Source organism: Chlamydomonas reinhardtii, chromosome 16, assembly GCF_000002595.2.
Source record: "Chlamydomonas reinhardtii strain CC-503 cw92 mt+ chromosome 16, whole genome shotgun sequence".
Taxonomy (NCBI): domain Eukaryota; kingdom Viridiplantae; phylum Chlorophyta; class Chlorophyceae; order Chlamydomonadales; family Chlamydomonadaceae; genus Chlamydomonas; species Chlamydomonas reinhardtii.
In genome coordinates, this window is record NC_057019.1 from 306886 (window position 1) to 334751 (window position 27866).

The 27866-nt window shown below is 68.4% G+C and overlaps 5 protein-coding genes across 5 annotated transcripts in view; 2 read left to right on the forward strand and 3 right to left on the reverse strand.

Moving 5' to 3' along the window:
• CHLRE_16g694204v5 (uncharacterized protein) overlaps nucleotides 1-3746 on the reverse strand; it is a 6526-nt gene extending 2780 nt beyond the window's left edge. The window contains exons 1-4 of the mRNA XM_043071774.1: nucleotides 2976-3746; nucleotides 2322-2423; nucleotides 877-968; nucleotides 162-282 (exon numbers count right to left, since the gene is read on the reverse strand). Coding sequence (XP_042915302.1) covers nucleotides 162-282; nucleotides 877-968; nucleotides 2322-2423; nucleotides 2976-3638 — 978 coding nt within the window. The 5' untranslated portion in view covers nucleotides 3639-3746. The remainder of the gene's footprint in view (nucleotides 1-161; nucleotides 283-876; nucleotides 969-2321; nucleotides 2424-2975) is intronic.
• A 444-nt stretch (nucleotides 3747-4190) lies between these two features.
• On the reverse strand, nucleotides 4191-5436 carry CHLRE_16g694205v5 (uncharacterized protein). Its single transcript, XM_043071775.1, has one exon. The coding sequence runs from the start codon at nucleotides 5347-5349 to the stop codon at nucleotides 4861-4863; it is 489 nt and encodes a 162-aa protein (XP_042915303.1). The 5' UTR covers nucleotides 5350-5436; the 3' UTR covers nucleotides 4191-4860.
• A 170-nt stretch (nucleotides 5437-5606) lies between these two features.
• CHLRE_16g694206v5 (uncharacterized protein) lies at nucleotides 5607-9132 on the forward strand. The gene is made up of 3 exons (XM_043071776.1): nucleotides 5607-6099; nucleotides 6247-7373; nucleotides 7585-9132. The coding sequence occupies exons 1-3, from the start codon at nucleotides 5965-5967 to the stop codon at nucleotides 8498-8500; spliced, it is 2178 nt and encodes a 725-aa protein (XP_042915304.1). The 5' UTR covers nucleotides 5607-5964; the 3' UTR covers nucleotides 8501-9132.
• A 399-nt stretch (nucleotides 9133-9531) lies between these two features.
• CHLRE_16g694207v5 (uncharacterized protein) lies at nucleotides 9532-13746 on the reverse strand. Its single transcript, XM_043071777.1, has 4 exons — nucleotides 11262-13746; nucleotides 10771-10893; nucleotides 10116-10318; nucleotides 9532-9908 (listed from the first exon to the last, which is right to left on the reverse strand). Exons 1-4 carry the CDS (start codon nucleotides 13215-13217, stop codon nucleotides 9668-9670), a joined length of 2523 nt encoding a protein of 840 aa, XP_042915305.1. The 5' UTR covers nucleotides 13218-13746; the 3' UTR covers nucleotides 9532-9667.
• A 100-nt stretch (nucleotides 13747-13846) lies between these two features.
• CHLRE_16g694208v5 (uncharacterized protein) lies at nucleotides 13847-27848 on the forward strand. The gene is made up of 20 exons (XM_043071778.1): nucleotides 13847-13959; nucleotides 14214-14431; nucleotides 14820-15367; nucleotides 15825-15930; nucleotides 16313-16465; nucleotides 16709-17312; nucleotides 17537-17733; nucleotides 18081-18446; nucleotides 18647-18718; nucleotides 19323-19643; nucleotides 19983-20303; nucleotides 20558-20667; nucleotides 20919-21126; nucleotides 21314-21925; nucleotides 22215-22345; nucleotides 22621-24301; nucleotides 24654-25105; nucleotides 25312-25984; nucleotides 26220-26417; nucleotides 26588-27848. Exons 2-20 carry the CDS (start codon nucleotides 14387-14389, stop codon nucleotides 27449-27451), a joined length of 7662 nt encoding a protein of 2553 aa, XP_042915306.1. The 5' UTR covers nucleotides 13847-13959; nucleotides 14214-14386; the 3' UTR covers nucleotides 27452-27848.
• Nucleotides 27849-27866: the final 18 nt, after the last annotated feature.

Genomic DNA, 27866 nt, shown 5'->3' on the forward strand with positions numbered 1-27866 from the left:
TCCCTCCTCCCTCCCTCCCTCCCTCCCTCCCTCCCCTCCCTTCCCTCCCTCCTGCCCCTGTCCGCCGTCCGCTATCCAAGGACGGCTACTCCATCCTGCACCGCTCTTCCAATCATCTTTGCAACCCCCATCCTCCCTTCCCTCCTCTCCTGCGCGCTCACCTCCAGCCCGTCTTCCTCCTCTAGGAAGCGCGTGTTGAGCTCGGGCCGCCCGCGCCGCCCGCCGCCGCCGCCGCCCGCGTACCGGGCCGTGGTGCGCTGCTGCCGCGACTCCAGAGCCGCCCTGGAGGAGCAGTGGCGGAGGGGGAAACGGGCAGGTGGGGGACGGGATGGCCAGGCATGACTACACGATATGTTAGGCGATGGCGGGGATGTAGAGGCGTAGCGCGTGCAGACTACAAGCGGGGTGGGTCAGTCGAGAAGGGAGGGCAGAGAGGACGGTGCCCTCCAGGATGGATCCAGGCCTCACGTGAACACGGAGGAGGGAAGGCCATGTGCGCAACGCAACATAACCCTCGTGCGCAAAGGTCAGCGTGTTGCCTGGGTGCGCCGTACTGCCCCCGTCCTCAGCGGTCTTGGCTCACCGGTCCACGCCTCCGGCACCCCGATCCAGACCCCGGGCCCCTTGCATGCCCCTGCTCCCTGCTCCCGATGTTGCTCGCCCCGACTGCCCTGACTACCGTCCCCCGACCGCCCACGCCCATCAAAGCACAACCGCTCCGCCCCAAGCGCCCCGTCCCCCGCCCGCAACGTCGTTGCATGGACAGCTACCCTTCTCCCCAAACCCGCCTCCCGCCTTCCGCCTCCGACCACCCCCACCGGCCCCCCCAGCACCCCCTCCAAACCCCACCCCACCCCCAGCACCCCCACCCCCCACCTGTTCCGCAGCACCTCCTCCGCCTCCCTGCCGCGGCGCTCCTTCTCCTTAGCCGGGTCGTAGGCCTCCACGTGCTGCTGCACACGCTTCACCTGCAGGCACAGCGAGAGCGGGGGCGTGCGTGTGTGTGTGTGTGTGTGTGTGTGTGTGTGTGTGTGTGTGTGTGTGTGTGTTAAACAAAGAATCAAACGGAACAAAATTCCGCCATACACGCGCGCGCAGTTACCAACAAATACCGACGCCGGTTACCGAGCTCCGCGTTTGTCGATGTTGCCCCAGTTGTCACCTTGAGTATACTCACCCGCATATGTTGCCTGGAACCCCCTACCCGGGCGTTTGGCATTCAGCCTCGTCTCCGAGGTGCGCCCGCATGCGCTGCCATGCTCCGCGTCGGCGACGCGCTACAACGTTTACCGGGCACGCCTAATCCCCGGTGTCTCGTCCACGGTAGCCAGTCTTACCTATAAGCGAGAGAGAGAAGTAAAAGCATAGGGCGGCAGCACAGAAGTGTCACGGGCATGCAAAATGGCAACGGTGAAGAGGGGCGGCGTGCAACAGGCATGCTACCTAGCGACCTAACACGCATCCCACTAACTATACGAATGCCCAGGAAAAAGGGGGGCGAGTCAGAGGCAACGAAGAGACAAATATCGCTAGGCTGCATGGGCTTCCGTGGCGGGCGGCGGTTATGGAGACGCTGATCGCGCACGATGAGGCACGAGGCCGGAACCCCATGTGCATGTGTGTGTGTGTGTGTGGGCGCCGTGGGCTGGCGGGGGCTGGCCCCCCGCTCCCCACTCCACGGCGGCACCGATGCGAGGCAAGCACGCGGCCGCAGTGGCCGCGTCGGTGTGTGTGTGTGTGTGTGTGTGTGTGTGTGTGTGTGTGTGTGTGTGTGTGTGTGTGTGTGTGTGTGTGTGTGTGTGTGTGTGTGTGTATGTGTGTGTGTGTGTGTTCTGAAGGGAAATAGCACCACGGGGGCGCCTCAGCGCACATGGCGCACCCGCCGCCATTTCCCCGTCATCTGCCCGTCCGGCCCGACCCTGGTGCACCGCCGCACCTGCAGGGCTGCTGCCTGCCCCGTCGCTCGTCTCACCCCCCGCTCCTTAGACCCCTGTGTCCATGCACGGGCCTCCGCCACGTGTGTCTCCCGCCGCCCGCACCAGGCGCTCTCGCTCTCCATCGCCGGTGCCCTGTGACCACCTTCCTTCCCCTTCCCTCCCGTCCCCTTTTCCTTTCTCCGAACCTTCCCGCCTCCGAGAACCTTCCCGGACCATACACTCCCCACACAACCCCAGGCCCACGAACTCCAACCCCCAGCCGGTTCGGCGTCCTGGTCAATTTGGAATTGAGATACCATCAAGTACCCCACCTCCAGCAACCCGCCAATTCTCCGAAGCCCTCCATCCAGCCCCTCCCCCGAATCCGCCTCCCCCCCTCCCCACCTTGACTGTGCGCTTGTCCACCTCCTCCCGCATGCGCGCGTACAGCTTGGAGTTGAGCGTCGCCAGGCGGAAGCCCATCTTGGTGGTGAGAGCCGCCTGGCCCTGTGGGGCGAGGTGGCAGGGTGCGTGTGTGTGTGTGGGGGGGTGTTGCAGGGATGCAGGGGCTAGTGCATCAATGGAGGGGAAGGGATGCGTTTTGGAAGGGACAGGGCGCATGCAGGGCAGGAGTCCTTGCGGGCAGCAGGGGCAGCGGTGCGATGAGGCCTGCGTCCGGGGCTGCGGCGGGCCGGCTACCGGCCCGCATCCCCACCCCACCCGCCTCCTCGCTGCGTGCCTCGCCCCTCCCCTAGCCCCAGCTGCTGCCATACTGCGGCTGCAGCAGGCCCAGACCGGGACCCCGACCCATGGCCAGGTCGCCTCATGCTGGTTTGGGCGTGATGCGCCTGAGCCACTGCTACGGCACTTGTCCGCAGCGTGCGGCGGGCGGCAAGACGCAGCTGGCCCGGCCATGCAAACGCATGCGCCGCATGTGCCCTAGCCCCGCCCCTGGCCTGCACACAGCTGCCGCCGCCCCTCTTCGCCCCTCTCCACCCGTGTCTAACCCGCACCCGCAAAGTTCTCTACGCACCCACGCCAGCTGCTCCCTTGGCGCACCTGCACCACGCCGCTGTAAGCCACCATGTACGCGTGCTGCGCGGACATGTCCGCCGTGTCCACATCGAACACCTCGTCGCCCAGCAACAGCTGCAGGCTGCCGTCCGACCAGCGCACGAACCGAGCGTTGCTCTCAGGCACAATCTCGTCGCGCCCGTCCGCTGTCTTGCGCTGCACATAGCGCCAGCGGATTTTGGTCCGGTCCGCTGGCTTGATTTTTGTAAAGCCCTTGTCGTCTGTGAAGATTTCCTCTTCTGCCTCAAATGTTTCCGGGTCAAACGGCCGGGGCTCTACGCCAATTAGCGCTTCACGCAGCAAGTACGTGTCACCCGTTGGAGGAGGGACTGGCAGAAGCGGTGCTGAAAAGTCGATTGGTGCTCCTGTTTTTGTCAATGGCCGCCGAGCGCCAGGAGCTGCTGCACGTTTGGATCGCCCAAAAAATCCGCCCTCCTCTTCTGGCTCGTCAGACACTATAGCCGCCTGCGAGCGTCCCTGTGTTGTTGTTCCGCCAAAATCGTCGCCCAGGTCGTCCTCAAGGTCATCCTCAGCGGCAGGGGTCGCCTCTTTCTGCGTCTCCCGCACGCTCGGCTTTCCAAAATCATCATCTGCATCATCATCACTACCAAACAAATCTTTCATGTTATCCTCTTCATCGCTCGCCATGGTTGCAGCTTGTGAATTGCAGGCTGCGGTAAAGGAATGCCTTGCTGGAAAGGGCCTTCAAAGCGATTATGCTAGTGCTGTCAGGCGGTACTATACATCAAGGGTAAGAATGGGACCAAGCGGCCGACGGGCATAGGAGTTGGCCAAGCATGGCACGCCAGCACGGACACGCGGGCCAATGCCTCACCCCTCGACCCCATGATGCTCATGCAAATTCCTTGCGCCCAGCTATTACCGCACAATGCTCAACCACAGTTTCAATGGCAACATATCCCAGTATACCGTACTCTACCCACCAGGAGTTCGCGTACATGGCCCCAGGGTTGCGTAGTTCGTAGTACGCGTACTATGTACTACGTACTGTACTACGTACTGTACGCTGCCCTCGTCGGCTAGTACGTTGGAAAATACGTTGTGCTGGGGAAACCAGCGGGGTGGGACGTGGCAGCGCAGTGGCGGGTGAGGGGCGCGAGGGGTGCTGGAAAGGATGTCCGTCGAGGTTCGCGAACCATGACTGCTCTCCGCACTGCAGCTGTGTTTCTTATGACAATATGAGTATAATAAGTTGAAGGAAACTCCGCTAGAAGACTATGGCCGCGCAAATCCAAATTCCCACTTATTCGGGTCGTGTCTGCACCGGCTTTCCCCCCGGATTTCGTGGCCCAGCGTATTATGCACCGTATTTTAACGTACTGTACTAGAAATCCTAGTACGCTGTATTAATACGCGTATTATGGAGAGAGGGTCGCGTACTATGCAACCCTGCATGCCCCGAGGCTGAGTTCGGGGCATGCCCTCGAGCGCATGCCTGTGCGCGGTGCCCTATGCGCCCCTCGACCCCACAGCACCACATGGCCTGCCATGGCACGCCAGCAGGACACCCTTCCTACCAATGCCATGCCCCTCGAGGCCTCGACCCCATGCGATGCTCATGCTCATTATGCTGCACTCAATTACTAACGCCCAATGCTCAATCATCTTTGCAAGGGCAAAACATCCCAGCACACCGTAATCCTCCCATCAGGCCTTCGCGCGCATGCCCCGCGGAACACGCCCATGCCTGTGCACGGTGCCCTATGCGCCCCGGGCCCAGGACGGACACAGACCCAGTGCCCTACGACTGAGCCTGATATGCGTCAGCAACTCGACATGCCCCTACGTGCATGCAGCCAGCTATGCCTTCTTTGGCCTAGACAGGTCCGGCGCGTCCAGGTGTAAAGCCTCACATCTTATGGCGCACGAGGCCGCTGGCACTGCGGTGCGTCAGTAGGCCGTGTACTGCGGCCAGTCTGCTCGGGTCGGAGGCGGAGGCGGAGGCGGAGGCGGAGGCGGAGGCGGAGGCGGAGGCGGAGGCGGAGGCGGAGGCGGAGGCGGAGGCGGAGGCGGAGGCGGAGGCGGAGGCGGAGGCGGAGGCGGAGGCGGAGGCGGAGGCGGAGGCGGAGGCGGAGGCGGAGGCGGAGGCGGAGGCGGAGGCGGAGGCGGAGGCGGAGGCGGAGGCGGAGGCGGAGGCGGAGGCGGAGGCGGAGGCGGAGGCGGAGGCGGAGGCGGAGGCGGAGGCGGAGGCGGAGGCGGAGGCGGAGGCGGAGGCGGAGGCGGAGGCGGAGGCGGAGGCGGAGGCGGAGGCGGAGGCGGAGGTGGAGGCGGAGGCGGAGGCGGAGGCGGAGGCGGAGGCGGAGGCGGAGGCGGAGGCGGAGGCGGGGCACACTGCCATCACTGGAGGTGCGATGCAGTGTGCGGAGGGCATGGGGCAGCGGCAGTGTCTGAGGGCGTCACTGCAGAAGTGCAGAGCCCTTACTCCATCAATTGCGGTGGCTACCCAGGGGGTAGGACAGCGCAAGGGCCGGCAGTCAGAGCGCAGCGCCGCCAGCAGTGCAGAGGCATGGGGCCAGGGCCTCGAGGGGTGAGTCACGGTGTGTCAGCCACTCTGGCCCAGGTCAGGTTGACCTAGGACGTCGCCCTGCGGTGACAGTATATACTAATATTTGTGTTAAGAATGAGCACAATATGCAACAAATATGTCGCAGCAGGCCTCAGCAACCTATATGGAAAGACCGACCATGCGAACTGCACTGTAGTCTTCACCGTCGCAAGAAAACCTGTACAAGAGCCCTTAGTGGCTGATATTGCACCCGCGCCTGAGGAAGGACGTCGTGAGGGCGATGGACGCACACACGACAATTGCGCATATAATGGCGCGAACCCGGGAGAGCAAGCAACATCTGAGCCTAGCCAATCAGAAAGCTCGGACGCAGATGAATTGGAGGATAATCTGCTGCCTGCGGCGGAGGCGCTGACTCTGTCGTTTGAGGAGAAGCGATGGCTGGCCATGAACGCTGGCGCCTACAGCAGGCCCGCTCACGGCGCCAGCGAGCAGGCCCAAACTGAAGTGGGGTTCGTGGGCGAGCCGCTACCCGCGCATACGTTCGTGCTGTGCTTGGCTTCGGAGCGGTTTCAGACGCAGGTGAGTCTGAGAGACTGGCGTGCTTTCAGAGCACGGTGCCTGCCTGCCTACACCATGGTGGGTCTGGGTGCCCGCTGCTCCCTGAAATGAAGATGCAGCGGCTCACGCCAAGCCCTGTTGTATGTTTACGGTGTCATCACATGCCAGATGGAGAGGTGGGCGGATGAGCCGGCGACGGCGGGGCCTGGGAGCCCGGAGCCCGCAACCTCGAAGGCCAGCGGGGCGGCGACAACTTTAGTCGGTGGGGCGTCAGCGGCTGACGGCGTTGGCGCGTCAGCAAAAGCAGCCGGGGCGACAGAGGCAGCCGGGGCGACAGCGGAGGGCGGCAGCGCGGCGGCAGAGTCCTGCAGTGGGGCGGCAGTGGGGGAGTCTGAGGCGACAGCAGAGGCCGACAGTGGAGCGACAACGGCGGCAGCGGATGCAACAGCGGCGGCCAGTGGTGGTGCGGTATTGGAGGCAGGTGTGGTGACAGCGGAGGCCGGCAATGCAGCGGCAACAGAGGCTGGCGTCGGGGCGACAGCGGAGGCCGGCGGTGGGGCGGCAGCAGCTGATGATGGGGCGACAGCACGGGCCGGCAGTGGAGCGCCAACGGAGGCGGCGGAGGCAGCGGCAATGGCAGCAGGGACCGGCGGCCAGGCAACAGCGATGGCGGGCGGTCAGGCGGCAGTGGAGATCGGCTGCCAGACAACAACAGCGGAGCCAAGGCTGGCAAAGCAGCAGAACGTCCGTGAGCCGCCGCGGCCTCTGGAGCTGCGTGTGCGGCTGGGCGGTGAGGAGGAGCTGCCCGCAGCGCTTGCAGCCATCAAGTTCGCCTACACGGGGCGGATAGAGGCGGGCAGCGTTCGTGAGGTGCTGCGGGTGTGGAAGCAGGCGGACTACCTGCAGATGAAGGGATGCGTGGAGGCGTGCGTGGATGCCTTGCGAGACAAGCTGGGCTTGTCCAGCGCGGCCCAGCAGTGCACCCGGGGGTCAGCAGGGGGCGCGATACAGCCCAGCGCCAGTGCCAGCGCCAGCACCATGGCCGCTCCCGTGTTGCAGCTGTACGGCTGCATGCAACTGTGGCCGGACCCCAAGCATGAGCCAGCGTTTGCGGCGCTGCTGAAAGAGGCCAAGCCGCAGCTGGTGGCGCACTTTGGCGACGCGCTGGCGGTGCTGAACACGAAGCACCTGTATAAGCAGATGCGGGCGCTGCCGGCTGTGGGCCTGGAGGCTTTGCTGGAGAGCGATGACTTCAGCACCGACAGCGAGAGCAGCGTTGTGCTGATGATGGCGGAGTGAGTGGCGGTTGGAGTGTGTATGGGTGGCATGGCGCACGGGGTAGGGCATGGGGTAGGGGGCGGACAAGGTGGGCAGGATGGGCTGTGGGAGTAGTTGGTAGTCACAGTGCCCCATGAAGCATGGGAGCAGGGCTACAATGCTTTTATATGACAACTGCCCATTAACACGTTCGCACTGTGTCAATTGCACGTCCTTTTGTGTCCGCAGGTGGATGCAACTTAACTACAGCACCACGGATGCGGCCACGCGGCGGCGGCTGTGCGGGCTGCTGCGGCTGTCGCATTGCAGCCGCGCCTACCTGGACTGGGTCCTGCCCGCACTGGCGCTGGACCACCACGACCACCCGGACACCCAGGCGGGTTGGCTGCCTATCACCCCGGAGCAGGCGGGCTGTGTGGCTTACTTTGCCAGGGCACTGCTTGTCGAGAAGGCGGAATTCCTCAGGGCGGCTGAAGAGACGGGCTGCCCGAGAACGTGGCTGACCAGCAAGCCGCGCCGTAGTGCTGCGCCTGCGGGTGGGTACTCCTACCTCTTTAGCTCCAGCCGGGATGCGCTGTGCGAGGAGTTTGGGGCACTTGCGGAGGGCGGCACGGCGAGCGTGTACCTGGTCCTGGACGACACGCCGAGTGGATACCTGTGCGCTATGGGGCTCGAGTGGTACCCGTCCATCTCCTACACCCAGGGCCGGGAGGAAGCGGGCCTGTTGCTCACGGGGAATCTTCCCGAAGCATATAATGTTGGGCATGCCGGCAGCAGCAGCAGCAGCAGCAGCAGCAGCGCCTTTGCGTCGCTGGCCCGGCTGCGGTGGCCGATAGGCCTGCTGCGGTGTCGCTTGCACCTGCAGGTCAACTGCGGATACGCCCCCGGTCGGTCGGATTATGTCATGTGCCTGCAGCTGAGCGCGGACACGGTGGGCTGGTTTGGGCGGGCTGTCGGCGGGAGAAACGCGATCCATTTGGCTGAGGCTCCCGCTCCGCCAAAGCCGTCACGGCAGCTGGAGGCGGGGGACCAGGGTCAGCGGCAGCAGCAGCGGCAGCGGCAGGCGCGCGAGGCGGCCGTGGCGGCCCAGTGGGCTCGGTTCCTCAAGGACGGCCGGGTCAGGGGCAAGATTGTCGTGTCTTGAGCGGCGCTGGAGGCTGAGACGGCGGTCCGTGGGTTGTAGGCAGCTGAGACTCTAACATCGGCAGGCAGGCGGAGCATTGCTCGTGATCAATAATTTTACATGCCATGTCATTGAAATGCGTAGATGCGAATGTACCTGATGGCACGGGGTTGGGCGGGTGACACGTGTGTCGTCCTTTGATGCGCTTGAACGAGGGGGGTAGCCGTTCATGATAACGGACCAATCAAATCACACGGGTAACTGAAGGGCCGCCCCTGGTTACCGTAGGTGGATGAGCAGGGATGTGTCAGGATTCAAGTGGGCCAGCGCTGGCGGTAATGTTGGGATTTTAAAGAACGAGAGGCCAAGAAAGGCTGCGGATTGACCCCTAGCTGCGATCTGTGTGTGGATGACATGCCACACCGAATTGTGCCGGGGCTGGATCACACAAAGTAGGTTGGTGACAATGCGGGTGTCACGGGGCTACCGTGCCTGTCGTTGGCAAGGGATCAAGGGGACCTACGACTCGTTGTAGTGTAGCGCCAGGCGTCAGTTCGACGAGGTCTGTCATGTTTTGTATTGATGTATTGGAGCAGGGTTCACAATTGTTGGCAGCAGGCTCCAGCATTTGGACTCTGTAACAGCGACCGGGTTAGCTCCCAGCCGAGAGCGCTCCGACTCAGTGACTCCCCCGCGGCATGAGCCGCTGTGAGCTGGCCACGCAGCCTCGTGGGACAGTGGGAGTGCAGAGTGGCAGAGAGTGGCCGTACATAATCGCTCTCGTGCCGCCTGCAAGCCCACTCCGCGGTCTACTTACGCATTAGTTCCGCAACGCACGTCGATAACATAATCAACTGACTGCAGGGCGTGGGGGCTCACTGGCTGCCAGCCTGCCACGGTGCCACCAGCCCAGACTCTTTGGCTTCCATTAGAGGCATCCAGCTGTGTGCCCAAGTGTCTTTCCTCTCACCCGGGGGCCTAACACACGGCCGCTGCAGCCTATCTGCCTAGAAGTGCGTGCGCCCGTGTGCCCAGTGCGAGTGTGCGACGCTGATCCAAGAGCTTTACACGACGTGAAGCTCGAAGTTGCACCCCCTGTGACGTGTCCGCAGCATGTCAGCCAGCCCCATTTACCCCCGCCCCTGCCGCCACCCGCCACCCGCCTTGCAAGCAACAGCTGCCATCAGCTCAAAGCGCCTCCCCACCCCCACCGCCATCGCCGTCCCCATCCTGCTCAGCGTGCCTATGCAGCAGAATCTTTCGCCCGGGTGGCCCTGGTGCCGATACCGCCTTCTCCTTCCAGCCTTCCGCTCCCCCTACCCCCAACCCCTCCAGCCCCGCCGCCGCCACCGCCTGCTGCCGGACCCAGTCCAGAAGCGGCCGGCGGCTCTCATCCCGCCGCCGCAGCGCGCCGCGTCGAGCCTTCTCCCTGCACACCAGGAAACAAGCCGTGGCGTGATGGCGCGGAGGGCCTTCCCCGTCAGCTGCGGCTGTATCCATTGTGCTGTCCCAGCCTTTCTCCTTGCTCCCAGGTCCCTGCACGCCCTCCGCCCCACGAGCCTTCCCTTCAACAGCCAATTTCCCACGCGGTGTTTAGTTGCCCCGCCCTCCAAGGCCCCCTTTTTCCTGCACCCACCAGTCCACGGGGCACCGCGCCTCCTCCACCATCAGCCGCAGCACCGGCAGCGGCGCCGCGGCGCGCACCAACATGTTCAAAAAGGTGGCGGCGGCGCCCGCGGGGCCGGCGCCCGCCGGCCCCAGCGGCACCCGCAGCCGCGCCAGGGTCCGCAGTGTGGCCAGGTCGCCCCAGCTGGCCTGACGCCAGGCGTCGCCGCTGGCCTGTGTGTGTGTGGGAGGGGGGGGAGTAGGAGGGACGGGTAGGAGGGTTGGGACTTGGGAGGCAAGCGAGATGGAAGCGGAGGGCAAGAGGAAAGGAGGGGTAGTCGATTCTGATCCTCATTTAACTGAGAGAAACAAAACGGAGCGTGACCGCGTGTCACGGGCGGCTCCGAGTCAGCCCGTGGGGTCAGCCAGGGCCACCGAGCAATCGCCTGACAAATAAGCAACACAACCTCCTAGCGTCGCAACTGCAGCCACGAGCACCACGACCAACCCTAAGCGTATACACGCCGCCCCGCAATCCCACCGCCCCACCATCCCCCACAACGCCCACACTCCAGGTCGCGCTGTCCAAAACCTAGCCAACTACCTCCCACACCTCGCCCACACCTACCCCACACCTGCCCCACACCTGCCCCACACACCTGCCCCACACACCTGCCCCCGCTCACCCCCAGCCGCACGCGCCGCGGCCCCGCCAGCCACTCCAGCGCGGCGCCGCAGCCTCCCTCCGCCGCCGCCGCCAGAGTGAACTCGTCCATGGGGCAGCGCCGGGCGGCCAGCCAGCGCAGCACCTGGGAAGCAGGCGGGGGGCGGGGTGGGTGGGGGGCGGGGTGGGGGGGTTGCGGATTCCGTTCCGGGGGGTGCCGGGGGTAGGTGGGGGTGGTTCATTCCAATCCCAAAACCGGGGGGCAGGTTGGGTGGGCGGTTGGGCGGTTGGGCGGTTGGGGGGGCGCGAAGGGCGCACGTGGCTGGCGCACCATCACGTGGGCACCAGCGGGGGTTGCCAGGGGGGCGGGTGCCAGCAAGGCATGAGGGTAACGGCAGGCGCGTGTGTGGGCGGGCGGGCGCACCTTCCACCCTGCCACCCCTGCCCTCATGCAGCCCTGCTCCCGCACATCCCAGTCGCGGCGGCTCTGCTGCTCACCTCCACGCTGCTCACCTCCAGGCTGCCGCGTTCCGCCGCCTCATTGGCAATGAGCGGGTCATCCAGCGCCGCGCCGCACAGCTGCAGACCCGCCCGCCGCAGCTGGTCACGCCGCCGCACCCGCCGCGCCCGACCGCTGCCTGCAGCTCCCTCTCCTTCCTCACCCTCCCCCTCCCCATTCTCCTGTCTTTCCTCCTCTCCCACTTCCTCGCCGCTACCTGCCTGCTCCTGCCCCTCCTCTTGGTCCTGCTCCTGCGCCTCCCCCTGCCCCTCCTGCTGCCGCTCCGGCGGCCCCGTGAGGAACTCCAGCACAGCCAAGTGCCGACCCCCCGCCGCCGCACACAACGCGTCCAGCGCATCCACAGCCTCGCACCGCGGCTCCGACAGCAGCCGCCGCAGCAGCCCCACATCCCCCACCTCCGCCGCCGCCACCACCAACTCCTCCCCAACCGCCAGCGGCGGCCACGCCGCCGCCGGCTCCCCAACCGCCGCCGCCGCCGCCCCCGAGCCGACCGAAACCGCTGGCGGCGCCGCCAGCAGGAAGTCCACGGCGGCGGCGGCGCGGCACCGCACCGCCGCCAACAGCGCCGACTCAGCCGGCACCAGGCCCTGCGCCGCCAACCATGCCATCCTGCACGCCGCCTCCTCGCCGCCATCGCCGCCGCCGCCGCCGCCGCCGTCACCGCCGCCGCTGCTGGTGCTGGCGCCGCCACCCTGGCCGCATGCGCGCGCCTCAGCGGCACCGGCAAACGCCATGCGCCCGGCTTCCTCAAGGCCGGGGGCGTCGGGGGCCCACCCCAGCAACCACGTGACCTTGTCCTGCCAGTCCGCTGTGCCGCTGCGAGCCGCCGCCGCCAACAGATGGCCCCGCCAGCGCTGCACCGACGCCTCAGCCGCCGCCGCCGCCAGCGCTGCGTGTCCCCGCGTCACAAGTGCCGCGTCCCGCTTCGCGCGCTGCCCGCCTCCCGCTGCTACCGCAGCTTCCCCTGACCCTGGCTCCAGCCCTTGCCCTGGCCCGGTGTGGGCTGTAGTAGCAGTTGCAAAATCGGCGGCAGCAGTCAGCCTCTGCATGCGCTGGGCCCGCTGCATAGACGTTCCGTCGCCGTCACCACCATACCCAGTGCCTGCAGCTGCACATCCACTGCCACCACCGCCATCATCGCCGCCTGCACCGCCGCCCTCCGCCCACAGCGCCGGCCAAGCCGCACAGCAGCGCCGGAGCACCCCGAGCCCACAGCCCTCCGCCACCGCCGCCAGCGCGCGGCTCATGCGCAGCGGCTCCGGCTCACAGGGGTGCGGCCCGCCCGCCAGCCGAGCCTCCGCCGCCGCCACTGGCCCTGCTGCCGCCGCCGCCGTCGGCCGCGCCGCCACCAGCCAATCCATCAGTGCCACGTGGCCGGCGGCGGCGGCGGCGCCGACGGCGGCCCAGCTCCAGCAGGCGCCGCCCTTGCTTAGCAGCCAGGCGGCGCCCTCGGCGGCGCCCGCCGCCGCCGCCGCCACCAGCGCGTCGCCGGTTGGGTCGGCCGTGCAGCAGTTGTGGCGGCGGCGCAGCCAGGCGCACACGTGCAGGCGGCCGGCGCCGGCGGCGGCGCCGAGCTCGGCGGCACCGGGGACGAGGCCGGCGGCGGCGAGCGCGGCGTGGAGGTTTGCGACGTCGCCCGAGGCTGCGGTCAGGGTGGTAAGCTGTCGGCGCTGCCGGTAGGAGAGGCTGTGGCAGGCGCCGGGCGCTGCCCACTTGCGTGCAAAGACGTCGTGTGGAATGCCGGGCTGGGACAAGTGCAGGGTGGTGAAGCGAGGGGCCGAGAAAAGGTCTCGCGCGGCGCGACAAGTGCAGCGGAAGGCGCAGGCCATGTCGTTGGGCGGAACAAAGGCGCCGATGCGATCTGTCAGCTCGGGAGGTAGCTGTGGGAAAATGCTAGAGCTAGCCACCGCGCCGGGCGGGGACTGCACATGCACGATGGGTCCCGCCATTGCCGTCGAAACAGTCGAACGGCTGCCACTTCCGTGACGTGCAATTGTTTACTTTGCCTTCATGTATGAGAGCTCGGATAAGGACAACCGTGAGAAACAAGCATAGGTTCTTAGGAACGAAAGCAGAATTTTGCACTGCCGGTGGCCGTTTGACACTATTGCTGCCTGCTTGTCCAGTATACAAGTAAGAATCTATGTAGCACTATCGGTGCTTAAAGCAGTTGCATATCGACATCGCTTCTGAGAGGCCGGGTTTGCCCGTCGGTTGTGCCACGCCGCGTGCCGTTCCCTCCCAGGGCTTCCTGTATGCAGTCTGCAACTGTGCCGAGGCAAATGAGTAACCAATGACACCAGACAAATAAGCATCAATAGATTCGAGATGAAACTGCACGGTGCAACGCTGCCAGGCGCTACCACTTACAAAAGTTCTGAGCGGCCTTAGCCACTTTCAAGAACATGATACAAAAGAAGCTACTAGTGAGTATGCTTTAAGCACGTGGAGAAGTGTCAAGGCCCCAGCAAAAATGTCGAGGGCCCATGCAGCCTCCAAGCGAAGAGCGATAAAGCCACCAGCCGGCATGCATGTGCTCGCCCAGTATGACTCTGAACTGTTTACCATAAATAATGTTGCCACGCAGTTGATTCAACTCAAACCTGACCTGCTTCAGGCCGGAGCGAGAAAGCCGGCCGAAATAGCTCTTTGTAGGGACCTTCGCGGGGATTGCTTGCTCAGAGGGGCCAGGTGAGTTAGTTGGCGGGTCCGGGAGACCGTCTTGACGGGTTGGCGCAGCGAGCGGGAAAGCCCACAAATGGCTCCCGCTGTTTCAGCGGCTGCGCGATCCTGTATTTCCGGGGCCGCTGAACGCCGTAAGCTTGCCTGCAAAGCCGGTCTGGTTGGTGTCGTCAAAGTCTTGCGGGCTACACGCCTCCCTCGACTGCCTTGACCGCCCCTCTCTTCGCCCCCCTTCTCCCGCTCCGGCCTAAACCGCAACACAGCCGGCCCGCGCGGACCCCGCAGCCCTCAGCTGCTAGGGCCGCGCTCAATCGGATAGCTTAGTCCGAGTAGCTAGCTAGCTAGCGAGCTTTCAGGAGCTGGCTTGACGGAGAGGCGACAGACGCCTCGCGACCTCTCGTTCCAGCGGGGCTAGCACGTAGTGCACACAGCTGCCATGGAGGCCGACGCAAACGGAGTCGACGGCTCAGCCCTGCCACAGGTGCGGGTGCGGGCTTGGCCCTGGTGGCTAGGCATGTCGGGGCCATATTTGGCGGTGGTTTTGGCGGATGTTTGGACTGAGGTTTGGACTGAGGTTTGGCGGTGGCGGTGGGGGCACGTGCGTTCAGGGCTCGTGGCGCGTCGCATGACTGATGCATGCCTCAAACACTCACCGCACTCAGCCGGCGGGCCCGCCGCTGCATGGGCTGCTGCGGCCGCCCGATGCCATGCGTTGTACACCACCGTGCATAACGCCTCCGGGAGCTCGCATGCCCGACCGTCATGCGTCGTCAGACTATCGTGCGTCACTGCGCTCTCTTGAGCACCTTGCATGCACACACATGCTCAAATGCTCCCTGACGTGCGTGCGCAAACCCTCGCGGCTGCAGGACGGCGGCCAGCTGACCGCCGAGCAGTTGGCGATGTACCAGCAGCAGCTGCAGCTGCAGGAGCAGATGGCGGCGGCGGCGGCGCAGATACAGCAACAGCAGCAGCAGGAGGTGCAGGACCCTATGCAAGTGCAAATGGACGCGGCACAACAGCAGGTGCAGCAACAGGCGTACGAGCAACAGGTGGCGGCCGCGGCAGCAGCGCCCGGCGGGGAACACCACCCCCAGCAGGCAGCGGCTGCGCCGCCAGCCGCCTCCCCCGCCGCCGCCGACCCTACCGCCGCCGCCGCTGCCGGCGCCGCGTCGCCGGCGGCAGCCGGCGCCGACGCCGATGACGACGCCTCGGCTCGTGCTGCGGTGGCGGCGGCTCACCAGTTCCTGGCGACTGGCGGCGTGCCTGCTGTGGGTCCCGCGGCGGCGGCGCTGCGGTCGCTGCCGGTGTTCTTCGACCCGCTGGAGCTGCTGGGGCCGGACCCGGGGTCGCTGGCGGGGCAGGCGGCGGCCACGGCGGCCATGCACCATGCGGACGTGCTGCAGAAGACCATCCGGTGAGTGGGGGGGGGGCGGGGTGGTGGGGGCGCGGGCGGCGTTGGGGCGGGGCGTGGGGGGCGGGGGAGTTTGTAAGTACCAGCTCAAGCTAAACCAAAGCCATACTACGCCTGGTCGGGGGCGGGAGGGCGTGGGAGAAGGGGCGGGGTCTGGGAATGCAAGTACCCGGATAAGGGAGTTGTGGAGCGTGTTGAGGGGCAGGTGGACGATGTTGCACTGCTGCCAGGGTGCGTGCCAGCAGCGGATGCGCCCTGCCATGCGCCTTCGATCCTTTCCTCACTACAGCGTTGCTGCTCGCACCCATCACCCTGCACTGCTTCCCCCCTCCTCCCATCTCCACCACCCTCCACTCACCTCCACCTCCACCTCCACCTCCGTCCGTAACCTCCCTCCTTAACCTCCCTCCTTGACCTCCCTCCTTAACCTCCCTCCCCCCCCCCTCCCCCGCTGCCTCAGCTCCCTGCGCGACATGCAGCTGGCCGCCAACCTGGCGGCGCTGGCGCACATGCCGCCGCAGGCGCTGCAGGACCTGCTGGGGCAGCAGGCAGTCAACGTGCGCGACGTGAGTGCGGGCAGGGAGGGGTGGGAGGGGGCTGGGAGGAGGTTTGGGGGGATTGTAGATACTGGGGGAAAGAGGGGAAGGAGAAGGAGAGGGACAGAGGGAAAGGGGGATATAGGAGGATAGATGGGGAAATACGGGCGAGAAGAGGCGCGGACGGGAGCTGGCGAAGAGTGGGATGCACGTCGTGGGGTTGCGGTAGGTAACACGGGTCATTGCTGACCTTCCCCGCGTCCCCCTCCTCCTCCTCCTTCACCTCCTCCACCGCCGCCACCGCCTCCACCTCTTGCTGTTCCCCACGACTGCCTGCCCTCTGCAATGTCCTCAGCCAATCAGGAATGTACCCCCTCCCCTCCCCCTTGCCCCCTCGCCCCCTCGCCCCCAGGTCCTGTCCAAGCTGGCCCGGCACGTGGACGCGGACAAGGCCCGCGCCATCTTCGGCCCCGCCTACTTCTACGAGCCGCGGGCCGCCTACAACGCCCTGCTGCGCGGCGCGGCGGAGGCGGCGGTGCGCGAGCACCAGGCGCGGCTGAAGCAGGTGCGGACTGCGGCAGGGGGGGGGAGGAGTGGTTTGTGTGGCGGGAGGAGTGGTTGGTGGCGGGAGGGAGGGTGTGGCGGAAGGAGGGTGCAGCGGTACGGGCGTGGTTGGGGGTGTGGTTGGGGTGTGGTCGGATGGAGCGGGTACGAGCGACGATTCCAATTTGACTTCCATGTACAATCGCGACTACAACTCAACTGATCTCTGACACCGTTTGTTTGTGCGCTGTGTGCTGTTCCTCAGTCGGCTGAGAATCCCGGAGCTGTTGACGCGGCCGCCCAGCCGCCGGCGATCGACCCCGCGGCGCAGGCGGCGGCGACGGCGGCGCTGCTGATGCAGCAGCAGCTCAAAGCCATGGGCTACAACCTGCAGGACCCGGCGGCAGTAGCAGCCGTGGCGGCGGCGGCGCGCGCGGCGGCGCAGGCCGCCGCCGCCAGCACCAGCGCTGCCGGCGCCGGCGCCTCGCCCAACGCGGCGGCGCAGGCGGCGGCCTTTCTGGCGCAGCAGCAGGCGGCGGCGGCGGCGGCGGAGGCCTCGCCGCCGCCGCCCCCGACGTCGGGGCGCGGCCGGGGCCGGGGCCGCGGCCGCGGCCGCGGAGCGGCCGCCGCGGCGGCGGCGGCGCAAGCCGCCGCCGCCGCTGCCGCCGCCGCTGCCTCGGCGCCGGCGGCTCATCCCCATCAGCACCAGCACTACCAGGCTCCGGCGCCGGTGTGGGGCGACGGGGGTCCTGGCGGTGGTTACACGACCGGCACGGGCCGGGGGCGGGGCCGCGGGCGGCGGCCGGCGGCGGCCATCCTGTTGGACCAGGCCACCAGTGCGCACATGGAGATGGGGCACCAGATCCCTGGTGAGGAGGGGGCGGGGGGTGAAGAGGAGGCTTGGAGGGGGGAGCATGCACACACGGCCGGCACCGCCACCGGCTGTTGTTGTTGGCATGTTGATCAGTGTCGATGCTGCTGGTACAGTACTAGTATTTGGATCAAGCACGGACTGACGGCTCTTGTCACGATGTTGCCCGCTGCTTACGTTCCTCTCAACCCCTGCCCCTCCCCAACCCGGCACGGCACCCAGCCGCCGCGCCCGACCCGCGCTTTGAGACCATGCCCAGCCGCCGCGCCGAGCCCTTTGTGCGCAACACCACAAGCTGCGGCCGCTGCGGCAAGGCCTTCCAGACCGGCGGCGAGGAGGGCGGCGGCGGTGGGGAGCTGTCTCCGCTGTGCCTGTGTGACTTCTGCCCGCGCGCCTACCACATGAGCTGCCTCGACGTGGTGGGTGCTTTGGAGTTACGGTTATACAATTTTGATTAGTGACATTTTCATTGCGTCACTGCGCAAGGGCGATCGATGTCCTTCGAGCCCGGAGGCTCGTGGCATAATTTGTGGGTGTGTGGCCGTGTGGGCGCGTGTTGGGGGCCACACTGCGCGTACATTGGAGGGCGAGCGGGCAGGGAGGGAAAGCTGGGGGATGGCGAATGCGGAACCCATTTGAAACGCCTCGCGCTCTCACCTCACCTCGTCTCTCCTCCCCTCCCCTGACCTTACCCGTGCCTCCGCCACCACCACCACCACCACCACCACCTCCACCTCCTCCACCACCACACACACCCCACCCACAGGACTACGAGGAGCTGCGCCTCATGGACTGGGCCTGTCCCCGCTGCACCGAGCGCATCGAGGGCGCAGGACACTCCCAGCTCCTGCTCTCCGGCACCGCCGCCGCCGCCGCCGCCCTGCCCGGCGGCCCCTACCAGCAAGCCCTGGCGGCGGCGCTGGCGGCCGGCGGCCCCGCCGCAGAGGCCCTGGGCGCGATGCTGAATGGCGGCGCCGCCGGCGCGGCGGCGGCGGCGGCGCTGCGGCGCGGCACTCGGTGGTGTGAGGACGGCGGCGGCGCACGGGCGGCGTATCTGGCGGCGCGCGCGGCGGCGCGGGCGGTGGAGCGGGAGGAGAGGGACCGCATGCGGGCGGAGGCGCGCGGGGAGCGGGTGCGTGACGGCGGGGGTGACGGCGCGTGTGGGCGCTTGGTCTGCAGCTACCCCGCGTGTTGTCGCTGCTGTCGCTGCTAGGGCCGCACACTCAGCCCACCTCACCCTTCACACATCCGCTCACCCTCGCGATCCACACCCCCAACCAACCAACCCGCCAACCAATTGACCAACCGACCAACCTACCCACCAACCAACAGGAGCGCGAGCGCATGCGTTGGCGCACCCGCCACACGGACGACATCGAGGTGCTGCAGGAGGAGCTGGAGGAGGTGAGGGAGGGGGGAGAAGAGGGGTGCGGGTGGGGTGGGGTGCGGGTGGGGTGGGGTGGGGTGGAGGGTTAGCCGTTCAGATGGAGAACGGGGGCGGGTGGTGGTTTTGTTTGGGGGGGCTCGTGTTCAGCACTGAACAGAGCCAGGAGGAAGCAGGGGGCGGCAGGGGGGGGTTCAGGTCGTGGGGCTCCTGGGCACGAGGGGAGCGTGGAGCAGTGGAGAGGGAAGGAGGGGGTTGGGGACCAAGGGCGCGGTGGCGTGGCCGCATGGCAAGCCTAGGCCCACATGCAGCTGTCTTGGTGTGGTGGTGTGTCGCAATCCCCCGACCGCCCCCGGCCGCGCCCGCGTGGCTCTCACACGTCCACACACACACCGCCCGTCCTCCTCGCTCTTTGTGCGTCTATCCCACAATCCCCTCTGTTCTTGCTTTCCCGTGGTCGATGGTCAGAAGCACACTCCTACACGCACTTTACCTATGATTCCATGCTTCCCCTCGGTGTCAACCTTCCCTATGCCCCATGCTTTCTCCCTCCCTCCCTCTACCTCCCTCACCCTCTCTCCACCTCCCTCCCTCACCCTCTCTCTACCTCCCCCTCACGCACAGGTGTCCCGTCTGGAGGCGGTCATCGGCGACCTCACTGACAAGGCCGCGGCGGAGGCGGCCGCCGCCATCGGCGGCGCCGGAGGCTGCGCCGGCTCCGAAGGCGCCCCCGGCGGCGGCCTGCAGCCGTCGGCCTCGGCGGGCGCGCTGTCGCTGGCGCCGTCGGGCTCGTTGGGCGGCGCCGCCTCGGTTGGTGCTGGCGGCGGTGCGGGTGCTGGCGGCGGTGCGGGCCGCCGCATCAAGGGCGCCACGGAGCAGCTGTCGGAGGCGGTGGAGCGGCGGCGGCGGCTGCAGCTCGCCATTCGGGGGCCGCCCACCTGCTCGGTGAGGAGAGCCGGGAGGAGGGCGGGAGGAGGGCGGGAGGAGGAGGGAGGGCAGGTAGGAGGAAGGAGGGCGGGAGGAGGAAGGAGGGCGGGAGGAGGGCCGGGGAAGGGCAGGCAGGAGGAAGGAGGGCTGGAGGAGGAAGGCGGGCGGGAAGAGGGCAGGGAGGAGGGAGGAGGGAAGAGGTTTGGCCCTTCACGGGAAAGCGTTCGTACTTGCTCCACCATCCGTTTGCATCGACCGCATCGTTCCCTTGGTTTGGGCTGGTCTTCACAACCCCCACCACGACCCCGCCACGCCCACCACGCCGCCCCGCACCACCGCCGCCATGTCCCTGCGCAGCTGATGCTGTCGGGCGAGGAGCGTGTGGCCTCCTTCCTGGACGCCCTCACAGTGTCCGAGTTCATCTCCATATTCGGCATCAAGCTCACCAACATGCCGCCGCCGCTGGCAGGACTGCCGCCGCCGCCGCCTGGCGCCGCGCCCACCGCCGCCGCGGCGGCGCTGGCGGCGGCTGTGGCGGCTGTGGCGGGGCTGCCCACGGGCGGCGCGGCGGCGCCCAGCCCGCTGCGTGTGCTGCAGCACGCGGTGTGCTGGCCGTCGGACAGCCCCGTGCTGGAAGAGCTGTATGTGGGGCTGCTGAGGTACCTCATCGCGCAGTGGGTGAGTGCGCGGCGGGGTGAAGGGCGGGCGGGGCGGCGGGTGGCGGGGCAGGGGTGGCGGGGCACGGCGGTCGGGTGGGAGGATTGGAGGATGGGCGCGCCGCTTGTTGCTGTCCCGTGCCTGACCGATCTGTTTAAAGAGACACATGGAACTTGCGCACGTGCCTGGTGACGTGCCCGGTGCTTTGTGCCCGACACTGCCAACCCCCTCCCCTCCCCTCCCCTCGCTCCACGCCCCTGCCCTTTCTTCCCCAGACCCGCACCGGCGGCCCCGCGCTGTCCGGCCGCTTCAAGCGCTGGCAGCGGCTGCTGGCCGCACCCGGCTGCTGGCCCGAGGTGCTGCGACGATACCTGCAGCTCAGCAGGTGGGGGTGCGGAGGGGGGGGGCGCTGTGTGTGGGGGGCGCGCGTGTGCGTCTTGGTGTTTGTCGTTGATGTATCACGGCGTGCGTCAGTCTTGTCTTGACTTGTGTGGGTGCATCATGAAGAAACCTATGTGCCAGAACTACAGAGCAGCCGGTCCCACCCACCCACCCACCTACACCAACCAACCCACGCACTAACACACCGCCAACACACCCACCTCCCCCGCCCCGCCCCACCCGCCCACCCCCCAGGTCGCACGTGACCTTCACGCCCGCCGAGCTGACCGACTGCCGCTACGCGCTGCTGTCCGACGACGTGATGGCGGCGCACGCGCTGGTGGTGCTGGGCCGCGCCCCCTACTTCCTGCAGCCGCCCGCCTTCCACCTGCGACTGCTGGCGGCGCTGTGCAACGACTGCGCCGGCTGCGACGGAGCGCGCACCGACATCGGCAACCGACTGGTGGGGGCGCCCGGGAGCGTGTCCTGTGTGCGGTGCGGGCCCGGTGCTGGTGGACTTGTGGTTTGCGTGGGCTGACAGTGTTGTTTCCGCGTCGCCCCCTGTTGCAGCTGCGTTCAGTTTGCACAGCTGCTCGCTATTGCACGCCTGCACCCCAACACCCCGCATCACTGCCTCGCACCCACCGCAGGAGACGCTGGACCGGCTGGTGACCCAGAAGGCGCACCAGGACGCCGAAATCAAGAAGCGCGAGTGGGCGGCGGCGGCGGCGCGCCGCGCTGCCGAGCGCTACCGCCGCCAGCAGCTGATGGCGGAGCGCGCGGCGGCGGCGGGCCGACTGGCGGCGTACGGCCCCGGCGGCGCCGCCGGCGACTTGGACAGCGATGATGGCGGCGCGGCGCCGACGGGCCGCGGCCGCGGGCGGGGCCGTGGCAGGGGCCGCGGGCGCGGTCGCGGCCGCGGGCGGGCGTCGGCGGCTTACGTCGCGGCGCTGGCGGAGGCGGAGTGGCTGGCGGCGGAGGAGGCGGCGGCAGCGGCGGCGGCAGCCGTGGACGAGGCGGCGGCGCCGCCAGTGGCGGAAGGCGGCGAGGACGCTGCGGGTGACGCGGCGGCGGCGGACGGCGCCGGCGCGGACGGCGGCGCAGATGGCGGCGCGCCGGCGGCGGGCGGCGCCGCCGCGGCAGGGGCGGCGCCGTCGGGTCTGGTGCCGCCTGTGCCGCTGGGGCCTGTGGGTGGTGACTCGGGCGAGGAGGGCGAGAGCGAGCCAGAGGCCGAGTCGGAGACGGAGGACCTGTACTTGTCGGTGAGCCGCTGGCGCGCCTGTGCCTGCGCGCCTGTGCCTGCACGCCTGTGTAGCAGCATGTGTCTGAACCTGAGGCAGCCCCTGTGCGCTTGTTGCGGGCACGTCCTGAACTGGTTCATATATGTGACGCCCATTCAGCCAGGTGCCCTTGCTGGAAATACGCCTTTGCCATGAGGTGTGCCAACGTGGCTGCCCCTCTCCCCTTCCCTGGCTGCGCTTTCACTTCTTAGCTAACCATGACTGGGACCTCCCCTCCCGGCCCCGCCGGATGCCCCCCCCCGCGGCGCAGTGCCGGCGCAAGCGCGGCCGCAGCGAGGCCGAGGCCCGCGCCCGCGAGGACGAGTGGGCGGCCCGCGACAACAAGGCCGACGACGAACTGCGCAAGGCGGCGGTGCGCCTGGAGCCGCTGGGCAGCGACAGGTGTGTGGGGGGGGGAGGCAAGGGGGCGTTGGGCGTCGGCGCGTTGGGTGCGCTCATGAGTCGTGACGTCAAGTCAGGGGCCTTCACAATCCAGGGCCTCAGGGCCCGCCTCGCACTCGTGACGCATCACTTGTTGGGCTTCCTTCCTCACACACACACACACACACACAAACACGCACACACACACACACGCACATGGACACACACACACACACACACACACACACACACACACACACACACACACACGCCCACACCCGGACACACGCACGCAGATACCACCGGCGCTACTGGATGGTGGGCGGCGCCGGCCCGCTGCTGTTCATCGAGGACAGCTGCGAGCCCAGGCACGGCCTGGGCCTGCCGCCGCCGCAGCACAACTACCTGCCTGCCCTGCACGCCGCCACCGCGGCGCCGCAGCAGGCGCAGCTGGCGGCGGCGGCGGCGGACACCACGCTGGCGGCGGCGAGCAAGGCGGCGGTGGCGGCGGCGCACCAGCAGGCTCACGCCATCGCCGTCGCGGCGGCGGAGGCGGCGGCCGCCAAGGCCGCCGCGGCGGAGGAGGAGGCCATCGCCAAGGCCTTTGCTGCGGAGGCGGAGGCGCTGGCGGCGGAGGTCGGCGACGGCAGCGACCAGGCAGCAGTGACGGCCGCCAACGAGGCCGCCGCGGCCGCGGCGGCGGCGGCAGCCTCCGCGGCGGAGGCGCAGGCGCTGGCGGAGGCGGCCGCCGCCGCAGCCAAGGAGATCCCGCCCATCGACGTTGCGGCGGCCGCCGCCGCCGCCGGCCACCCGCCGCCAGTGCACCCCGACGCGCCGGCGCACGTGCCCTCCATCGCGGTGGTCACATGCCGCGAGGAGCTGGACTCCATAATGGAGGGACTCAACCGCCGCGGCCCGCGCGAGCGGGAGCTGTACGCCGTACTGCGCCGCAAGTACGCCCAGCTAGTCACCGCGCTGCAGCCGCCGCCGCCGCCGCCTCCCCCGCCGCCGCCGCCTCCGGCGGCGCCGGTGGCGCCTGCGGCGGCTGGCGCCGCCGCCTTTGCCGCTGCCGCGGCGGCCGCGGCTACGGCCGTCAAGGCGACGCCGGCGACGCCGTCTACCGAGACAATGACGGAGGACGGGCCTGCGGCGCCCAAGGCGGAGGGCGCGGATGCCATGGAGGTCGACTCCAAAGCCGTCGGTGTTAAAAAGGAGGCGGAGGCGCAGGAGCCCGTGGGCGCGGTGAAGGCCGAGCCTGACGCCGCCGCTGCCGCCGCCACTGGTGTCAAGGCTGAGCCCGAGGCTGACGGCGCCGCCGCTGCCGCTGATGACGCCCTGGCCACGCCTGACGGTGACGCCCGCGCCGCCAAGCGCCTGAAGCGCACGCCCGCCACCAAGCCCGACCCAGACGGCGCCGCCGCAGGTGCCGCCGCCACGTCACCCACAACGGCGGCGGCGGAGCCGCAGCCGCAGCAGGAGGAGGAGCCGGAGCAGCTGCCGCCGATGGTGACCGCTATTGCCGAGCTCATGGGGGAGGGCTGCACGCCGCGCGACAGCTTCTGGCTGCGACGCGGCCGCCGCTTCTTCCACCTGCCCGAGGGCGCCACCGCAGCCGACCTAGCGCCGCTGCCGCAGGCCCGGGCCGCCAAGGTCCTCTCGGTGCTGAGCAAGGCGGTTGGCGAGCTAACCAACATGCTGACAGGGCTCGCCATCGCCGGGTTCGAGCTGCCGCGCCCGCCGCCGGCGGCGCCGCCGGCGCCGGTGGCGGCGGCGCTGAACGCCGCCGCCGCTGCCGCGGCCGGCGTCAAGGTGGAGGCGCAGGCGGAGGCCGAGTTGAAGCAGGAGGGGGCGGCGGCGGCGGCGGCGGGGGCGGCGTTTATGGGCGCGGGCGGCATTGAGGCGTGGCGCGAGCGGCTGGTGAAGATCAGCGAGGCGGGCGACGCGTCGGCGCTCCTCTCGGAGCTGGAGCGACTGGAGGTGAGAGGCGTGAGACGTGAGAGAGTGAAGGAAGAAATATTTTGGTTGCGAGGTAGCTGATGTGTGGGGGTTCACAATGGCGTGCGCATTGCTTGGACACATTCGAAGTACCCAATGTCTGACAGCGGACGGCCGCAGCGCACGCCTTTTCTTCCCGGCCCTTCGCTCCATCGCATCGCCACGGCTTTGCCCGCCGCGCCTCCCGACCGACCGACCACGCCAAACTCGCGAACCAACAATCACCGCTGTCCCTCCCTCCCCTGCAATACCACTGTTCCTGGCTACGCTTTCACCTCCTGAATACTAATGAATGTCAACCCCCTGCTGCTCGTGGTCGCTCCTGCTGCTGCAGGCGGTGCTGTGCCGCCTGGGCGAGGGCCTGCCGCGACTGGCCGACTGCGCCCTCATCGCGCCGCTGGTGGCGGAGGCGGACACCTGGGAGGCCGAGTGGCTGCTCAGTGCGCGCGACCCCACCTGGCCCGAGCTGTACGAGGCCAACGTGCTGGAATTCAAAACGGCACTGGGAGACGGACCGGGCGGAATCGGGTACGTGTCCGGCGGCGCCGCCGCCAAGGCGGCGGCGGCGGCGTCCGCCGCCGCCGCGGCTGCCAAGGCGGAGCGGGAGGGCGACGACGGCGACGACGACGGTGCCGGTGGCGAGGGCGGGGAGGTGGTGGTGAAGAAGCGCGGGCGCGGGCGGCCCAAGACGCAGGCGGCCATTGACGCGCAGCTGGAGGCGGAGCGGCTGGCGGCGGGGCCGCAGACGCCGGGGGAACTGCTGGTGATGGCCAGCGTGGTGCACAGGTGGGTGGGCTTGGGGTGGGTGGGTGGATGGGTGGGCGGGGTGCGCAGCAGGTCCCGGCGCCTGCATGTCCGTGCGTGTGTTTGTATATGCCCAGGCATGGAACCAGCGGCACCGCATTGCTGCATAGCTACACACAGCGCTGGCAAATTGCTGTCTGACACACACACGCTGTGCGCCTGCGCCGCCCGTCTCCTCCTCCATGCAGAGGCCGCGTGCGCGTGCAGCGCGAGGGGCCGCCGCTGGTGCCGGTGCCCGCCGCCGCCGCCGTGGCAGTGCTGCCTCCCACCGGGCCCGCCTCCACAGACGACCTCACGGCCGCGCTGGGCATGGTGGTGGTGGCGCCGTCCGCAGCCGCGGATGGCGGCGGCGCCGCGGCCGCGGGCGGTGCGCAGGAGCCCATGGCCGTTGACTCTGAGTCCGGCGCCGCAGGCGGAACAGCTGCAGCAGGGTGCGTGGGGGTGCAGTCGGGCCCCCTGGCGGTGCCGCCCAGCGCCAAGGGCACCCACGGCCCCCTGCAGCCCGCCCTCGCGCTGGCGTCGCAGCAGCCGCGGCTGCAGGCGCTGCGACAGCACGCCGAGGCCGCCGCCGCGTCAGCGGCGGCGTCAGCCGCCGTCGCCGCCGCCACCGGCGCCGCAGGCGCCGGCATCTCCGTCACTGTGGCGGCGGTGCCCGCCGCCGCGGCGACGGCGGCGGCGGCGCGGCCGCCGGCGGCGGGCGTGCTGCCTAGCGGGCCGCTTCGTCAGGCTGCTGCTGCCGAGGAGCTTGATGACAGCGACAATGAGGAGGACAAGCTGCGCAACAGCGCGGACCCGCCCGAGGGCGGCCGGCTGGATGCGGAGCAGTTGCTGCTGAACCTGCGACTGCTCAACATCGCCAAGGTGAGGTCGGGGTGGGGTTGGGGGTGCGGGTGGGGGTGGGGGGCCAGGCAGGGCGGGAGGGGAGAGGGTTGAGGGCGTGGGATGGGGCGCGGGCGCGCGGTGCTGTGGGTCGGTCAGAACGGGGCCATGGGGGCTGTTGCGTGGCCTTGCGTGCCTTCTGCGAAACGTTGTGATTGCCTTAAGACTTCAGCTTCCGACGTATGTATGTATGTGTCTTGTATCTGTCTGTGCCCAGGGCGCCTCCCTGTGGCGCACGGCTCGTGAGCGCGCCGCCTGGCTGCGCGAGCTGCGGCGCGCGCAGCTGGTGGCGGCGGAGGCAGCGGCGGGCGCGACGGACCCGCTGGCGGGCGCCGTCGCCGCCACCCCTGCCGTGGAGTTCGCGGCGGCGTTCTTGTCGTGCCTGCTGGCGGACCGCTGCACACCGCTCATCAAGGTGAGGAATCGCCCGGCAGGGGGATGAGTAATGGCCAGCTGGGTGGCAATGGTGGTACGTTGACACTCTCGTTCGGCGTCTTGGTGGGAAGCTGCAAGGAAGATACGGAGGTACAACATGTTACCCAGACATCCCAACACGTCACGCGTGTCGCCCTGCTGCTCACGCAGGCCGCCCGGAGGCGGCGCGAGTTCGAGGCCGCCGGCGGCGCCGCCGCCGCGCAGGCCGCCGCCGCCGCACGCAAGGCCAAGAAGGGCCCGGCCGCGCTCATCGCGCTGCTCGGACCGGAGGCGGCGGCGGCCGCCGCCGCTGAGGCCGCCGCCGCGGCGCAGGCCGCCGCCGCCGAGTTTGCGGCCCACCTGCCGCACAACCCCACCCACACCTTCCCACCAGGATACTATGACCCGTCGCTCATTGGTGTGGGCACGAGCACCGAGTGGACGGGTCTGTGCCTGCGCTGCGGCATGGAGGGAGAGCTGCTGTGCTGCGACGGCGCCGGCTGCAACCGCGCCATGCACTTGCCCTGTGCCGGGCTGCTCGACATACCGGAGGGAGACTGGCTGTGCCCGGTCTGCGCGCGCGGCGGCGGCGCCGCAGCTGGCGGCGGCGGCGGCGGCGGGGCGGCGAGGATGGCCGTGGCGGCTGCTGCTGCGGCGGTGACGCCTGCGGCTGGCGGCAGGGCGGGTGCGGTTGCGGATGAGGACGCGGACGATGAGGACGCGGAGACGGAGGATGAGGAGCCGGTGGCGCGGCAGCGCGCGGCGGCGCCGCCGCGGTCGGCGTCTGGCTCGCTTGGCGGCGCCGGCACTGGCGGGCGCCGCGGCTCGGCGGCGGCGGCTGTGGCGGCGACTGGCGCTGCTGCGGCGGCGGTGGGAGGTGGCGGTGCTGGGGGTGGTGGCAGCGGAGGCAAGCGGAGCCGGGAGGCGTCTGTGGACTTGGGCGGGGGTTTGGTGAAGACGACGAGGTCGGGGCGGCGTGTGAAGGCGAAGGAGGTGGCACCGGACATGGAGTGGGGGGAGGATGACGACGAGTAGACCGCGGGAGCCTCGCTGCTGGTTTGCTGCATTGCCAATGTGCGTTTGTGTTCGAAGGGGAGGTGGGTGTGGGTATGGTGGGGGAAGAGCGTGCGCGCCCCGGAAGGGCCCATCTGTGTTTCCCTCAACACAAAAGAGGATTTCGTGCAACAGGCGCCGGGGGCGCTGGATTGCTGGTCTGACAGAATCTACAGGTCAAATGAAGGGCCGGGCAAGCTGTAATACTGGTGATGTACATGCCTAGCAAGTTTTGGCGTGAGTGCGTTCGGCTGTGCTAGCACAAGCCCGTAGTTTCAGCCTACTCGGTTGCTTTGAAGGTCAGGATCCCGGGCACTGCGCCAATACACTGTCGCCTAAGCGCCTCACTCCCGCGCCCCGCAACCGAACCCTCTGCTTGGGCAGCGCGCAGCGTCGC

What these genes read in the sequence shown, in the direction of transcription:
- CHLRE_16g694207v5 (XM_043071777.1), bottom strand. Translation starts at nt 13,217, where the DNA reads ATGGCGGGACCCATCGTGCATGTGCAGTCCCCGCCCGGCGCGGTGGCT. An exon ending in CGGAACGCGGCAGCCTGGAG is followed by an intron (nt 10,894 to 11,261) that starts GTGAGCAGCGTG and finishes CCTGCTTCCCAG; the next exon opens with GTGCTGCGCTGGCTGGCCGC. An exon ending in CGCGGCGCGTGCGGCTGGGG is followed by an intron (nt 10,319 to 10,770) that starts GTGAGCGGGGGC and finishes ACACACACACAG; the next exon opens with GCCAGCGGCGACGCCTGGCG.
- CHLRE_16g694206v5 (XM_043071776.1), top strand. Translation starts at nt 5,965, where the DNA reads ATGAACGCTGGCGCCTACAGCAGGCCCGCTCACGGCGCCAGCGAGCAG. An exon ending in CGGAGCGGTTTCAGACGCAG is followed by an intron (nt 6,100 to 6,246) that starts GTGAGTCTGAGA and finishes ATCACATGCCAG; the next exon opens with ATGGAGAGGTGGGCGGATGA. An exon ending in GTTGTGCTGATGATGGCGGA is followed by an intron (nt 7,374 to 7,584) that starts GTGAGTGGCGGT and finishes TTGTGTCCGCAG; the next exon opens with GTGGATGCAACTTAACTACA.
- CHLRE_16g694205v5 (XM_043071775.1), bottom strand. Translation starts at nt 5,349, where the DNA reads ATGGCAGTGTGCCCCGCCTCCGCCTCCGCCTCCGCCTCCGCCTCCGCC.
- CHLRE_16g694208v5 (XM_043071778.1), top strand. Translation starts at nt 14,387, where the DNA reads ATGGAGGCCGACGCAAACGGAGTCGACGGCTCAGCCCTGCCACAG. An exon ending in CGGAGGACCTGTACTTGTCG is followed by an intron (nt 21,926 to 22,214) that starts GTGAGCCGCTGG and finishes CCCGCGGCGCAG; the next exon opens with TGCCGGCGCAAGCGCGGCCG. An exon ending in CGGAGCTGGAGCGACTGGAG is followed by an intron (nt 24,302 to 24,653) that starts GTGAGAGGCGTG and finishes CTGCTGCTGCAG; the next exon opens with GCGGTGCTGTGCCGCCTGGG.